Source organism: Hyposmocoma kahamanoa, unplaced genomic scaffold (genome assembly GCF_003589595.1).
Source record: "Hyposmocoma kahamanoa isolate Upper Pololo Valley unplaced genomic scaffold, ASM358959v1 102, whole genome shotgun sequence".
Lineage (NCBI taxonomy): Eukaryota > Metazoa > Arthropoda > Insecta > Lepidoptera > Cosmopterigidae > Hyposmocoma > Hyposmocoma kahamanoa.
In genome coordinates this window covers 2,278,177-2,292,781 of record NW_020653337.1, presented here as the reverse complement: position 1 = coordinate 2,292,781, position 14,605 = coordinate 2,278,177, and the positions used below count along the sequence as shown (strand labels likewise).

Genomic DNA, 14,605 nt, shown 5'->3' with positions numbered 1-14,605 from the left:
TTTTTTTCTGATTGCCTTATTACACCAGTGCTGTTGAAAATCACCCTTTAATAAATGAAATCTGAAAATTGAAAATTTTTTGACCTTGTTATAATTATTAATACAAAGATCGAACACTCAGAAAAAATTCCTTCCATCCGGCCAGATTCGAACCGACGTCTTCTAACATACCGTGCCAGACACTATACCAACTAAGCCTCCTCACGAATTTTTCTATGTGCTTGCGTCGTAACTTTGTATTTGGTTTTTCAACGACTTCTTAGCCGTAGCGCTATCTATGAGAAATCTATGATATTTCGTCACCCAGTTAGATACCTTTACAGCTACCGGCCCCGGGTAGAGATGTCGCTACTCATTGTATTTTAAATTTTTATTTTTTAACCTGTTATGCAAACGCCTAACACACGAAATGGAGGTCAGAGGCACATTTCTTTTTTTATAATAGTACCCACATCTAAAAAAACAACTTTTCAAGTTTGGTTCTGGTCTGCATGACGATATTACCTTAAAAACACTGCCCAGAATACCCACATAAGAACCAAATTTAGGAAATTAGATGAAAATAATTTTCTACTCTATGTGTTAGTTTTCTCTCTAACCAAAATAGGGACCAGGTTATTTGTGTGCTTATCTTTTTTATAAAAATGTTTAATATAAAAACAATTACATTTTACTTTAACTATTTGATTGTCAGGTATTCTTAGCTCCAGTAGCAGAAGGCACACAGCCTGCCACAAGGCTTACAAACAAACTGCGATTGGCGTTTAAAGACTTCTCGAAAAAGTGAGTTTTATTTATTTCAGGACAACCACTGGTAGATACAATAAATCTTAGGAATAAAGAAGACTTAAAAACTCATATAATTCTAAAAGCACTACCTGCAGGTGCCACAACATACAACAAAAAAAACCAAAAAGAAAATGTAAGTGATAGCAGCGTGTAGAACAAAAAAAATTGATTTTAATTAATATTAAATAAAGAAAAATCAACATGATGAGTTATGTTCAAATGGTTTCCTCGTATTTTAGATTTAAAAACGTGGCGCGAATCGTTGAACATATTATGCGGCTTAACGTGTCACAGATGTTGTGAATAAACACAGAACAAAAGCGCCGAATAAGCTAGCTTTCAAGCAATTAGTCCGAGGTTTCATATTCGAGTCTCAATCTACATCCCATTAGTCTATATATAAATATGTATATTAAATATATACGTGTATATATTATATGTTATGTATATATGTGTATATAGGTTGCTTATATACGTATATAATTAGTCATATAATATTATGTTTTATATTTATATTGTGTTTAAACTATATATCATAATTATTTATAAACTTCTTCCTATCTGTTCTAATTATCATGTTATGCACCCCTGTTAATTATTTTGAACCCAGGTCTCCGGTTGACTGGTAGAAAATGTCTAATGGCATTAAGTCCGCCATTCGTACTGTTTTGTGTGCAATTAAGTTTAAATAAATCAAAAAAATTGGGATAGCTCGGAAACCACGAATATTTCTCCAAGTCTATGTATTATCGCATTTATGACAACTAAATACTATACACAGCCTACGACGAGTATAAATAAAATAATAATAAGACATTTATTTATCCACAAAACAGATATTAGCGAACCAATATTAGCGAACAATGAAAATAAAAGAACGGTAATGTCGACAAAAAGGATGAAGACTCAGCATTGCTGATTTTCAGGCATCATCAGCATCTGCATCAGAACGGCTAGCAGAGTGTACACTAACCACTTTAATAGAGGCTGTCTGTGTTGCACTATATATTAAATGTATAAAAATTGAAAAATTGTAATTTAAAAAAATCTAAAATTTTATTTATTGAGTGTTTTTAGGGAGTTTAACCACCGACCAATCGCTACTCGATTTCTGCACAGACAGGAGCCATTGTTTACACATGTTTTTGAAAGAATACAGCCTTGTTTTATTACATATTATTCACATTATATGTGTGTCTGTAGATCCAAATAAACGGTTTATCTATCTATCTTTCGGCATTTTTACAGAGCAATCTTAACTTCCCAAATTTTAACTGCCTCCTTGGCCGAACGGTTACCATGCGTGCCGAACTGCCACGCAGAGGTCCCCGGTTCCATTCCCGGGCCGGGAGAAATATTTGTATGGTCGACATTTATTTCTCTGGTGAGTTTGGGTGTAATTTGTGGTAGTCAATGTGTGTGTCCATGGCATACATGGTTTTCCTAGTGCGGGGCTATGTTGAGTGTGTGCGTAAAAAAAAATCCCCAGCACTTACTTGCTGCGAATCGGAAACTGCCCCTGAACATATACGTTGGCGCAGATATTAAAAGAGATCCGACATTTCCAGATGCCAAGACGCGTTGAAGAAGAACAAGAACCTCATCCTCAGCGACCAACGCGAGTATCAGCGGGAGCTGGAGCGCACGCTGCAGCGGTTCACCGAGCGGCTCGCCCCTCTCGTCAAGCACACCGCTTCCCACGCCGCGCAACTCAGGTCAGGCATCAAACAGACATACCTTTCCTCAGTAACTGCTGTATCTAGTAAGACGTACGATCTTACACAGCTTAAATAATATAACACAACACAAATTATATAGCCCTCACAAAAATAAGAGGCACCTTTTGACACTTGCTATCACAACGTAAATCGACCCCTCCTAAGTAAAATGTCGTATGTCGAAATTGCCAAGTTTACAGGGGAGCGTTTTAAAGTTCTCCGTTTTATTCGGCAAACTCACATAGAGTGATCATCTAACCAATATCTAGGATTTTATAATACTCTATGTGAATAACGAGTTTTGCCGAATAAAACTGAGAAATGCTGAAGTCACGTGTTTTGCTTATTTCAGTGAATTTAGAACTTTAAAAAGCTGTAAACTTGGCGATATCGACATACGACACTTTACGTAGGAGGGGTCGAAATAGGGATTAAACATATCAGTTATATGAAGATTTTATAAGGATTAATTTGTTTTAGGTAACATAGTATGTTTTACAAAAAGAAGCAAGTTTGAAACTGCCAGTGTAGCTACGGTAAAAACAATAAATTTATCTAATGTTCCAAATGTGATTCATCTTGTATGCAAATTCTCAATCTTTTGATAATGTCTTATCTTCATAGAGGTACAAACGTATATAAAAACCATTGACTTACAAATAAATGGACGAAGGGTCTAATACAAAAACCACGAAAAAAATGTCCCAAGTCAACCTATTCGAAATTTAAATTGTAATGTCATCGCAGTATCGCGCTGTCAGTAGAACAAATGAAGACTAAAGCGGAGTGTCGCGCTCTGTATACGATTTTAGCGCCTTACAAGTGCGAACACTTTTTAGCGCGGACCCGACGTCCATATAATTGTAAGTCAATGATAAAAACAATCAAATTAATCGATTCTCACGAGAAATTTTGAATCTGACCGTTTAGATTGTTTTACTGGTCATAAGTTTTCAGTTCTAGATAGAACAATTAACATTTATTTAAGCTATATAGACTTTAATGTAAAGAATAGGTAAATATTTTAAATGGTTACAATGATCACAGTAATGAGTACACAAGGACAACCTGTACTTAAATAGCAAAATTCTGAAGCAAAACAAAAAAGACTTCATACCTAGTTTAAATTTTTATTTACTTTCATCGGAAGATGAGGCAAAAATCATCAGTTGAGCTAGTGTCTCCAATAGTATAGACTTGGTGAAATTCGGCGATTATTTGGTTACAACACTATTATTAAAAAAAAAGATTGAGAATGTAACTGTTTTTAAGACGTTTCGGACTAACTCAAAGTTGCATTTAATTTTGGCATTAGTTCAAAAATATTACTTGGGATATGTTTTATTATTAATATAATGTTTCACTAATATTAATGTAAAAAAAACCAATAAATTATAATTATTTGTTAACTGTTTCATTGATTGTCTTCCTGAGCTGTCAAATTGTCACGACTTGTTCTCAAACACATACTTCATGTCAAATTAGGGCATTTTGAGTACCAGAGCGACAGAATTCACTCCAGGGCACTGCTCTCGAACTACTCGGAACACCCAGACTAGCATCGATTAAAAAAAGTTAATTTCCCAATTATGATCCCACCGAGATCGAACCCGGGACTTCTTCAGCCAGCGCCCCACAGTACACACTGTTGGGCCACCAAGGTCGTCAAGTGAGAAATGGATTAAAACCCGCTCTTTGGGTAAAAACCCGAGCGGGCGGATATGTACGTTTATACCTGAGTCAGTAAAAGTAAAATGGATTACATTTTGAACATTAGATAAATTATTAATACAATGATAGTACACTTAGAATGGAATTCACATTTATTTGCTTGTATTTTTTCAGCAATGGCGTCGGAAAACACGACTACAAATATCAAGCTTAGATGTCTTCGATTGCTCAGAAAAGTTAATTACAATACTCAATTATGCATTTCTTGTATGTGTTATAATATTGTCATTCTAAGAAAATGTGATCTATTCTATTACATTATATTCCTTTAATAGGTATCTATAAAACTTAATTAAAATTACAGAAATACACGCACCAGTACATTTAAAGAAACAGAAAAGAATGGAGAATATAAAGTAGTAACGGTTATATTTAAATAAATCAGCCCCCATAGCATAGCTACTCATGATAGTCGCGACGCGCGCGATAAAATTAGAATAAGCGCGCGCTATTGGCTGTCTCAATAAGATCTAATTTAGATAGCCAATAGCACGCGCTTATTTCAATTTTATCGCGCGCGTCGCGATTATCATGCTTAGCCATGCTACGGGGGCTGATTTCAATATAAAGCTGAAATTAAATTAAAATCTTGTAACATCGACTTACGAGGCTAATTTTGAGGTTAGTTTTTCTGTACCTAATTTCGGTGGCAATTTTTATTATTTAAGTATTTATTAGTATTGTCGTAAAATATTAAAGAATATTTCAACAAGTCGTGGGCCTGGTGGTAAGCGACACGCCTGTCCATAACAGTTGCAGTGTCACTCAGAACATTAAAACGCAAATATCGCAGGGATACTGCCACTGTCCGTCACCCTGAGACATAAGTTGACAAGTCCCATGTGCCTGTAATTTCACCAGCACCCTTAACCCTTCAAAACCGGAACTTTGGACTTGGCGGCAGAAATAAGTAAAGTGGCAGTACTTCCCTGGACGAACTCTTTCACAAGGAGCTTTACTGCTGCTAAAACGTTCGAGTGCAATCTGATTGAAAGACTTTTTCGTTCAGTCTTTGTATCGATAATAGTTTTTATATTTTGTGTTCCGATAAGTGCGCCGGTGTGTGTATGTTATTTTTCAAATCAGTATACGTCTCATTGGCGGACACGAGGCTCCAGCAGTGTTTGTCCAACGGTGCGCCCTACCTGTACGCAGTGTAAAATTACGTATTAATTTGCACAATTTGTATTTAATTTTCCGCCTATTTATTGAATGTATTATTTTACTGTCTTAATTAAGACTGAAATTACTGATATAGGTAATGAATGATTTTTATGATCAAAAATTATGTTTAAAGTACCAAAAATGAGCGAGCTTGTATGAAGAGACTGATTCGAGTGGAGAATGTTAATGAGGTTTGGCAGGAACGTAGAAGTTCATGGTGGCATGATGGTAAGTACTATCACAAAAGTTGAAGCCTTACAAGGTTCAAAACATTTTTGTTTGCAAGTTGAAATTGTCGCTAGACCACCTAAAACGTTTTGTTTAGAATAAAAATATGATTTAGCTCTTAAATGCCAATGATTGACAAGAACATGCAAGCTGTACGTGACCGCTACTGGCCATCATTGCCTTTACGCAAAAATAACTCTTTAGACACAATTTACGTTACTTCGGAGCGGAATGGAAGTGAGTATACAAGCTAGATACGAGACAGTAGTTGCGGAGACTGCGCGAGAATTCTCCGGTAGACACGCGACCTGTTTTTTTTGCTCGTATCTAGCTTGTACGTTCCGTAATTGACAGAAAGTTCGTTACAAAAATTCACGCTTCCATTCCTATCCGCGCGGCAATGTAAACCTAGCCTTAGTTTGGCAAGTTTGCTGATAATATGTGTGTAAAAAAAACATTGGGTATGGTGATAAATGATGTAGGAGTGTGAGCGTTGCGCAAGTTGAAAAAGGTACAGTGTAATAACAGACCCTTGCTGTATGAAATATGACCTAAGAACCGGAATGCTTTGATGATTGGGTCATATGATATTTTCACCATGGGTACTGATAAAGTCGCATAAAAACATACATTCAGTAAGATCGCTAAACTGATGCGTATTACAAAAACGGTGTCCAACCTTTACAGAACGCAGTAAATCTATTATAATAGAAAAAAAAAAAATAATAATAATTTTTTTTTTATAATAGAAAAGGGAATGCTTCCACGATTTTTCCATAAAGAAAAGATAAATATTAGATTATGTGACACGTATTTAAAGAGCGAACGTGGAGTGAAACGGGGAACGTTCGGCCTCGGCGTACATACCTCAACAAGATAAAAAAATTCAAAAGTACCAAGAACAAACGGGCGTAATTGAAGACTGTGAGTTGCGAAAGCGAAGGGTATGTCAGGAAAGTTGGTGGAGGGCCATAAGCTCAATTTACGTAGCTGCGGAATGGAAGGGATATAATCATAGCATAATTAACTTTACGTCAATTATGTAACGTATAAACTAGATACGAGCCAAAATGCGCGTTTTCCGGAGATTGTACGTTACAGAATTGACACAAATGTCATTATGCAATGTACAATTTCGTTACAACAATACGCTTCCATTGCGTTCCGCAGTAATGTAAATGAAGCGGAACTAGTGGAATGTAAAAAAATTATGAGGTTTTTGTTTACCTTCACGTAACAAAATGTTTTATTAATTTATTTTAATAGTTTGTAAGTTGAAGGAGATAAATATGTGCAAGAATGTAACCAAATGTTTGTTGGTAGCTGAATAAGTGAAATGCTTCGTCGTCGTGAGGGTAATTAGCCAGATTGCAATGTCTTTATCCTTGCACATGAAAATGGTTCAGAATATACCGCCATTCCTTTTGTTTTGTGCAATAGAAATAAACTTTTATGGAAGCAAATAAAGAACAATATTGTGAGATTGCATAGATAACTTTAGAATAAGGGTAGTTAAAACCGTATAATCCAATTTATACTATTTAATTATAATTATTTAAGTTACGTAAGTAGGCACTGTCTTGTAAGATAAAAATTACGAACACTTCTAATAAAGTAAACAATTAAACAGCCTTCTTGTTTTTTTTTATTTTTTGCGAAACCATTGGCGCTAGACAAGTCTAGCCAACAGTAGTAGTTCTGCATGCGCAATGTGCAATCGCGACCATGAATAAGTAGAAACAAGACACCTAGAGCATAGTAGTTACGAAAAGTTCATTTCCTAATTTGGTCCTACAGACAATCGAACCCGGGACTTCCTCATCCAGAGGCCAACGGTATGAAACGTTGAGCCACCGAGATCGTGAAATTATCGCGACAGAGCTAATTTAAAGCATAGTTAAAACCGGATACTCAATAATAGCGAAGTTAAGAAGCTGTAACCGTTGCACGTTATGTCACCCAAAATTATAGTGTGTACGTAGTTGGCGAGCGGAACTCGTGCAGTTCGCAGTGACCGACGATCTTAGACTATCCTTCCTCTAAGCCGACGATGATCAGTTACTCATTCTAGCGAGTGAAGACTGTTTCTAGAACCTTCAACCTCGTTACTGTCTGTCACGTTACAGCTTTAGGTTAAATGAAACAAAAAATACGTACGCCAATGTGTTTTATTAAGTAAATTAAATTCTTACGTCCTACGTCACTCCCATAATAACTTTTTAAACGAGAATTTGATATGTCTTAAACTAAAACAACTTATTAAGTTTTGTTTTTGTTTTTCTATTTTACAACTTAAAACAATACATAAAAAGGAATATTGTTAGGCTTAATTTACATTGCCGCGGAATGGAATGCAATTCAAATTTTGTACCAATAATTCTGATAATGAACTTTATGTCAAAAGCGTAACGTACTCATTTTGACTTTATGTTACATAAATGTAAATAGCAAAAGTAATGTAAAGTGGTTTCTCTGATGGACCGAATTTTGAATGAGTCGTACGTCAGAGAACTAAAGTGACCGTCATAGTTCGCAAAATCAGTAAGCTAAAGTGGCAGGGGCCTGACATATCTGCAGGAGGTCGACGAAGGAGATTTATTCTAGAGTGGCGACCACGTCATGGCAAACGTAGTGTAGAACGCCCTGCAGCAAGACGTCGGGCGATCAGAGTAAGATGGCCGGCAGCGGCTAGATGCGTGCGGCACAAGACCGGGAGAGTTGGCTGATGAAGAAAATTGTCCGCGCAGTCTCGGAAATTCCCGCAGCTACCGTATCGTATTTATAATAGTTTACACATTACACAATTGACATAAAGTTACATGCTATGTACAATTTCATCCACAATCAATGTAAATTTAAACTTAATCATACTTAAACACCATGCTATACATGCATCAATCACTCTACCCCGTTTCACTGGTACAAAGATATAAAAGCGCGCAACTAGCATGAGTTCAACAAATCAAAGCAATTTATGTTGACACCCGCGACTTGGCTAAGCTGAATTACCGCCAATAACCTACAATATTGCGTATAAACTTCTGAATATGGTAACCTAGCGTACTATATTACATATATCATATTTTGTAGTATATATTCATCTAAGTATTAATATACACATAGTAGTCGGGAAATAACTACATTTTCGCACCAGGTCACATGAAAACTTCCGAGTACATTCGATTTTTTTACTAAAAAGCCAATAAATTTCGTGTTTATATATATACAAAATTAATAAAGTAAATAACGAAACTATCATAAACGAAAAACTTTGAGAAACATGATAGAGTGTTCCGTTTAGCTCTTCTAATTGGACATAGTTTTGCAAACAATTAAGTTAATTGCAAACAAGAACCATCCGACACATCGAGTGAAATTGAGTTATGTATTTAGGCAGAACACCAGACGTGTCCTTTACCCGCTCACAAAAGATCCTGCCAATAACCAAGCCAAAACGGGGAAAATAAAAGTCCTTCAAGGTACCAACCCCTTAATAAGTAACATGTTAATAGCTAAAAAGAACCATGCTGCTTAATTTCTTATAATGTATTTTTTTAAATATGGTAAATGGAACCATGTCAAATGTACTGAAGTACTGTAGATCTTTAGCGTTTTCATTACGAAAACTAAAACATGGTTCATGAAATAAAGAGATACATAATGTTTTCTATTTATTGCTGTATAATATAATAGATTCCCTATATCATTCTCAATGCTACACATAACTCACGTTGTTTGTTTCAAATAACTTACCTATTTATTTCTTTACACTGGTTTTACAAAAATCTAATTATGTCGAAAGTGACATTTTGTGAGTTGGTTCTAGTTTGCATAACTATGTACAATTACTTGTTATTTTCAGGAAATCTGCCTAACGAATAAGTAATAGTGTTATGTCGATTCTTAAGTTCGATTTACGTTGCCACTGCGGAACGGGAAGTGTAACGAAATTCTCCATAGCACAATGTACTTTATGTCAATTGTGTAACTTCCAAATTAGATATGATACAGTAGCTGCAGGAATTCCCCACACTGCGAGATCTCTGCGATAGACGTGCGACCAGTTTGTACTTCGCTTATATTCCGTTCTGCAGCAATGTAAATTGAGCCTATGAGAAATTTACTTATTGTATTAAATTATTATCAATTTACCTGAATACATAAAGTTCGTTAATTTTACACAAGCGTTAAATATCGACTTTTTAGTTAAAAAGTAATATACAATTATTACTTACTGCTAGGAGTGACGGCAACATCACAGACTAATTCCGAAAGTGACTTGTCTCATACTAGATTATTTTTATGTAAGCTCAAGTCCATTGTCGCAGAGTCGAAGCGTTGCGACGACGTCATGTTTCTCGCCTATAGAATATTCATCTCTATTTTTCCATAATTAAAGTACAAATTTGTGTTATGCAAATATGGAAACGCGCGTCGCCCGTTTCGTGTTCCGTGTAGTTGAAAAACAGGACGCGACGCGACGTTTCGACTCTGCGCCAGTGTGAGTTAAGCCTAAGAGATGGACTGTGTCGAATTCATTATTTGACTAATTAAGTTACCGGGACCACTGTTTACTATATACCACCAGCGCACAGTGGTTCCTCACCCATAAGGCGCGACAAACATGCAAAGGCAGGATTTTGAGTATCAAAACCAGTTTATGTTAATGAGTTTTATTACGTTCATTATGTATTTCAATACTTATGTACATACTATACTTGCGGGAGTTATGCAAATAAATAATATTATAGCACCTTCTTAGCCGAAAGCTAACAGGCCGTCTCAACACCGAGCGCATCAATATCCGAGTGAAATTTGACGCTCTCGTCACTGTTTTAATATGCCTATAGGTTTACTCGATTTTTTGACGACCGACACGTGATCAATCAAAATCGAAATGTGTAAGAAACAGACGATTGACGTCGTATTTTTTATCCATCAATATGTGTGATTAGACAAAATCAAGAAAATGTGTAAGAAACAAATTATCGACATGGCATTTTTTGTCGCTGGACACTGTGGGATTGAAATTAGACGTAGGTGCCTACAAATTTGTTCAATTTTAACCGTGATATTTATAGACTGTTAACAGCCAACAGTAAAGATCGATAAAATCGAGCAAATCTATTAGCTAACAGATCTTATTTGATCGTCAAAATATACATATCACAACAAAATAGTTAAAAATCGAGCAATCTAATAGGCACCTTTTTTGGAGTGGTTGTGTGCGTTTGAGTTAAGAGGAATCTTGTTATTATTATTTATAATTGTGTTAGTTGATTTTTAATCAAACACTGATTTGAGAAAGTTTTAACGCCCTTTATCGGTATTCCAGACAGTTCTAGTGCTAGTAAAAACATTGTAATTTAACATTAACGTACGAGAATACATTTTGTGTCGTGCATGGAACACGGTTGCAATTCCTACCAGTTTACTTCTGACGCACTCAATATCCGAAACAGCTACTTAGGCTTCTATTATAGTATATTATGAACTGTTGAACTAATGCCTAAAATCCCATGAAATATGTGTATTTTGTTCGTGATTTGAATCGACGTGATAAAGTCGGATCTCGAAGCTGTGCATGCAAGAGGGAACATAATTAAAATGGCGTGGCTGACTCCAGCGTGACCATGATCGAGTTTTTGAATTTGACTAGCCAGAAAAGTCATTATTTAGTGGGTAGAACCCAAAAAACTAAATTTAGTCGATCGTTCAAAAATTATAAATGGGTGTTTTCCTGTCCACTCTGAAATAGCTTATTCAGGCGGCACCATTTTTGAATCTCGAGAACCACAGCTCCTAGCTTAGATCGGATTGCACCCAGAAAAAGTCGTGAATTAGTCGATTCTAGTCGTAAAATTTTAGAATTACTTGCTCCTTTGTTTAGAAGCACGCATTGAAACGACCCTGGCTTAATTTTCATGGTAGAAGTAATTGTTTCACTTTTTTATTTATAGATTTGATTACATATACTAGAGAAATACAGGTACCTATATAATTAGTTGGTGACAGCTTAGCTTGGTGATTTTGACATATCGTTTTAGAGTTGTGATATGTCCACTTTATTAGATCACTACAGTACTAGTATGGTACGGTTATTAGTTATTTTAGTATTCATCCGCCTGAGATCACTTGCGCTCATTAGTAATATGCAAGACAATTTTAAAATATTGTAACATTGCTGCCACTGTTGTGTATAACTAGATGTGTCATCTCAATAATAATGAATATTCATTTTAATATAGAAAATGTAACTTATTAATTTGTTTGCTGTTTGTGTATTACAAGCCATAAAGTGTAATATAAATACAAACTATTACAATTAACTGCAATTCTAATACAGAGAAAAAATTAAATTATGTTTTATTAAGGAATCACCACACTTATTAACACGGAATCGGTTTTATGTCCATACGATAAAAGGGAAAAAGACGTTGCGTGTTTCGCTTCCGGTCTATTTGGCCCTTATTACGTGGATATAAAGCATTTTCTAGCTGGCTTGATGCGATTTCGTGTCGATACGTATGGTGAATCCCTCAATAGTATTTAACCGAAATAAAAACGTTGTTCGTGTTCGTAGAGGATATAAATAAATAATGATTTTTTTTCCACTGTTTTAATTTAACGTTTTATCGCAGTTTCTAGCTGTCAAACCACTAACTGGTTTAGTGGTAGTGATTCCACTATAGTGGTGAACAATCAATATAGGCAATATCCAGACCCCACAAAAGGTTTAATTAAACCTAAAAAGTGAAATGAGGTTACAATAGTAGGACAAAAAAATGTATTTTCGCTAGACTTGTCATCTACCTATGTTACACTACACTAAACCACATAGAACAGAACATTGCACTTAATTGAATTTTACAATAATTGTATATAATTGTCAACATTTCAATCAATGACCCAATTAAAATAATAATTTGCTTACTAAAGTTATTTAATCACACTAACACCACGTGATACACGGAACTGCTGTAGAAATTATAGTTACCATTGTGATTTTAAAGTAAATTTTGTTAGGCTGTTAAGTAGAAAACGGCAAACGGTCGGAATTGTTTGGTATTGTTATGCGAGTAAAGTATAATTTAAAAAAAACTTCGGCTCTATTTAAATTATTTAAAATTTTATATTAAATTATTTTTTGTAACCATAGCATAAGTCGCCGCGCAAACGTGTGTCTCGTGTTGGATACAAGCAACCGGCTAGAAGCGTATATTCTACTTTCATACAACAAGCCCTTTATCAAGTTTCACCTTGTAGACGCAAGTTTTGCATCATTTATTCATTTTTTTTAACTACCAGTTGTTGACAAAAAAAAAGAGTTAAATTGCGTTTTGAAAGGCCCGATAGGATAGGAAGATGTATGTCGAACTTCCTGAATAAAAACCGACATTATGTTTGATAAATTGGTGGCAAATTTTTTTTAGGTTAATGTCCTTGGGTGCGTGCTGTTTAGAGATTTTTTGCTGTTTTTCCAGATTATTGTTAATATTTTTTTTAATACAAATATATCCTCTCGTTTTTCCATAAACAGTATTTTGTAGTATAATTTATTAAACAGTTAAATTATACAGTGTGTTGATTTACATTATCGCTATATTTACAGATTATTCTATATCCGAAACTGAACCCAAATCACTAAAAAAATCGATTCTTATTTTCTATTCTTATTTTTTATTTAATTGCGGTAAACATTGATTCGCAATCACCTGATCCTGTTTAATCCAAAGGTCATTGACTTGCACGGCACGTGTTAAATTTATAGCGCAGACGGAGGAACCGAGAACGTATCGCTATCTTTTTCTTTCTCAAACGCAGCGCCTGCCCAAGTACGCTCGCTTACGCATAAGGAAAAGATGGCAGGCAGAACTCGTCGCAAAAGTTGTGAAGTCAAATGTGCTAAGTTGAAACGAAACTTCGTGCGAATCTCTGCATAGCTGCCAACTTTGGAGCTAGGTACTTCTAGCAAGACTTTTTCGTAGAAGTTAAAGTTAGTAAGTACCAAATCTAAGTTTAAAAAAACCTTTTTTCAGTCAACTTTTCTAATTTTTGTAAATAATTAGTAAATCATAACAATATTAGTACATAATCATAATTTAAAAAATAGGTAAATAAGTTATCGAGGAAGATTACGCATCGCACGGTGAAGCGGGTGGCGGGGAAACAGCGCTCGCGCGGTGCATACGATATAATTAGCCGGAACGTTGAACAGAATATTTTTTTAAATATTTTGAGATGATTTTGCATTATTTTTATTATTAATTTCTTAATAATGGCGATAATGCAAACCAACACACTGTATATTGTACATAATAAATAGAATACACACAAATTCAAATAAATTTAGTATCGGTTTTTTTCCCTCGTTACTAGTCGTTACGTCACACTGTCGCTTAAGCTTTTTCGAAAGGAGATCATTTAAATTATAGAATTCAAATAGGAAAGCATTATATTAAAAAAATGAACGCGTAATATGTTTGATGTAGATTCCATTTCGGTCATAAAAAATATATGTGAGAGTATAAAATATATTCGCTTCTAGTTGTGGGTTGCTTGTATCCAACACAAGACACACGATTGCGCGGCGCCTTAGCGCCCGTCTAACTGGGCGTGAAAGTTTTCGTGCGGCGCCGCGCAGCAACAGCCCAGCTATAGCGCTTTCACGTACATTAATAGCGAATCTGAATTCTATTTACTAGGCAACAACATTTAAATTCCTCAGAATAATACAACCGCGCGGCCGCCGCGTAGACCGAAGACAAGCCCGTCTCGCCCGAGAGGCGAGGTGCATTCCATTCACTTGCAGCGTGGCTATGGCGTAAAGTGTTTTTGCTCATTTAAGTTTAAAACGTAAAAGCCAAACAAATAGAGCGTTTTTTGCCAAAACAGTTCGGTCTCTGAACACGCGCACGCGGTCGCTGCGTGGCGGCATCGCGGTCTCAACGCGCCCTAATGAAGGAAGGAAATAG

At 35.6% G+C, this 14,605-nt stretch overlaps 1 protein-coding gene across 3 annotated transcripts in view; it reads left to right on the top strand.

The window, feature by feature from the left end:
* LOC113234489 (dedicator of cytokinesis protein 7) overlaps nucleotides 1-4,641 on the top strand; it is a 76,823-nt gene extending 72,182 nt beyond the window's left edge. For all 3 annotated transcript variants that reach the window (XM_026469834.1, XM_026469842.1, XM_026469826.1), the window contains 3 exons: nucleotides 695-783; nucleotides 2,358-2,504; nucleotides 4,353-4,641. In XM_026469834.1, coding sequence (XP_026325619.1) covers nucleotides 695-783; nucleotides 2,358-2,504; nucleotides 4,353-4,392 — 276 coding nt within the window. In that variant the 3' untranslated portion in view covers nucleotides 4,393-4,641. The remainder of the gene's footprint in view (nucleotides 1-694; nucleotides 784-2,357; nucleotides 2,505-4,352) is intronic.
* The last annotated feature ends 9,964 nt before the right edge of the window (nucleotides 4,642-14,605 follow it).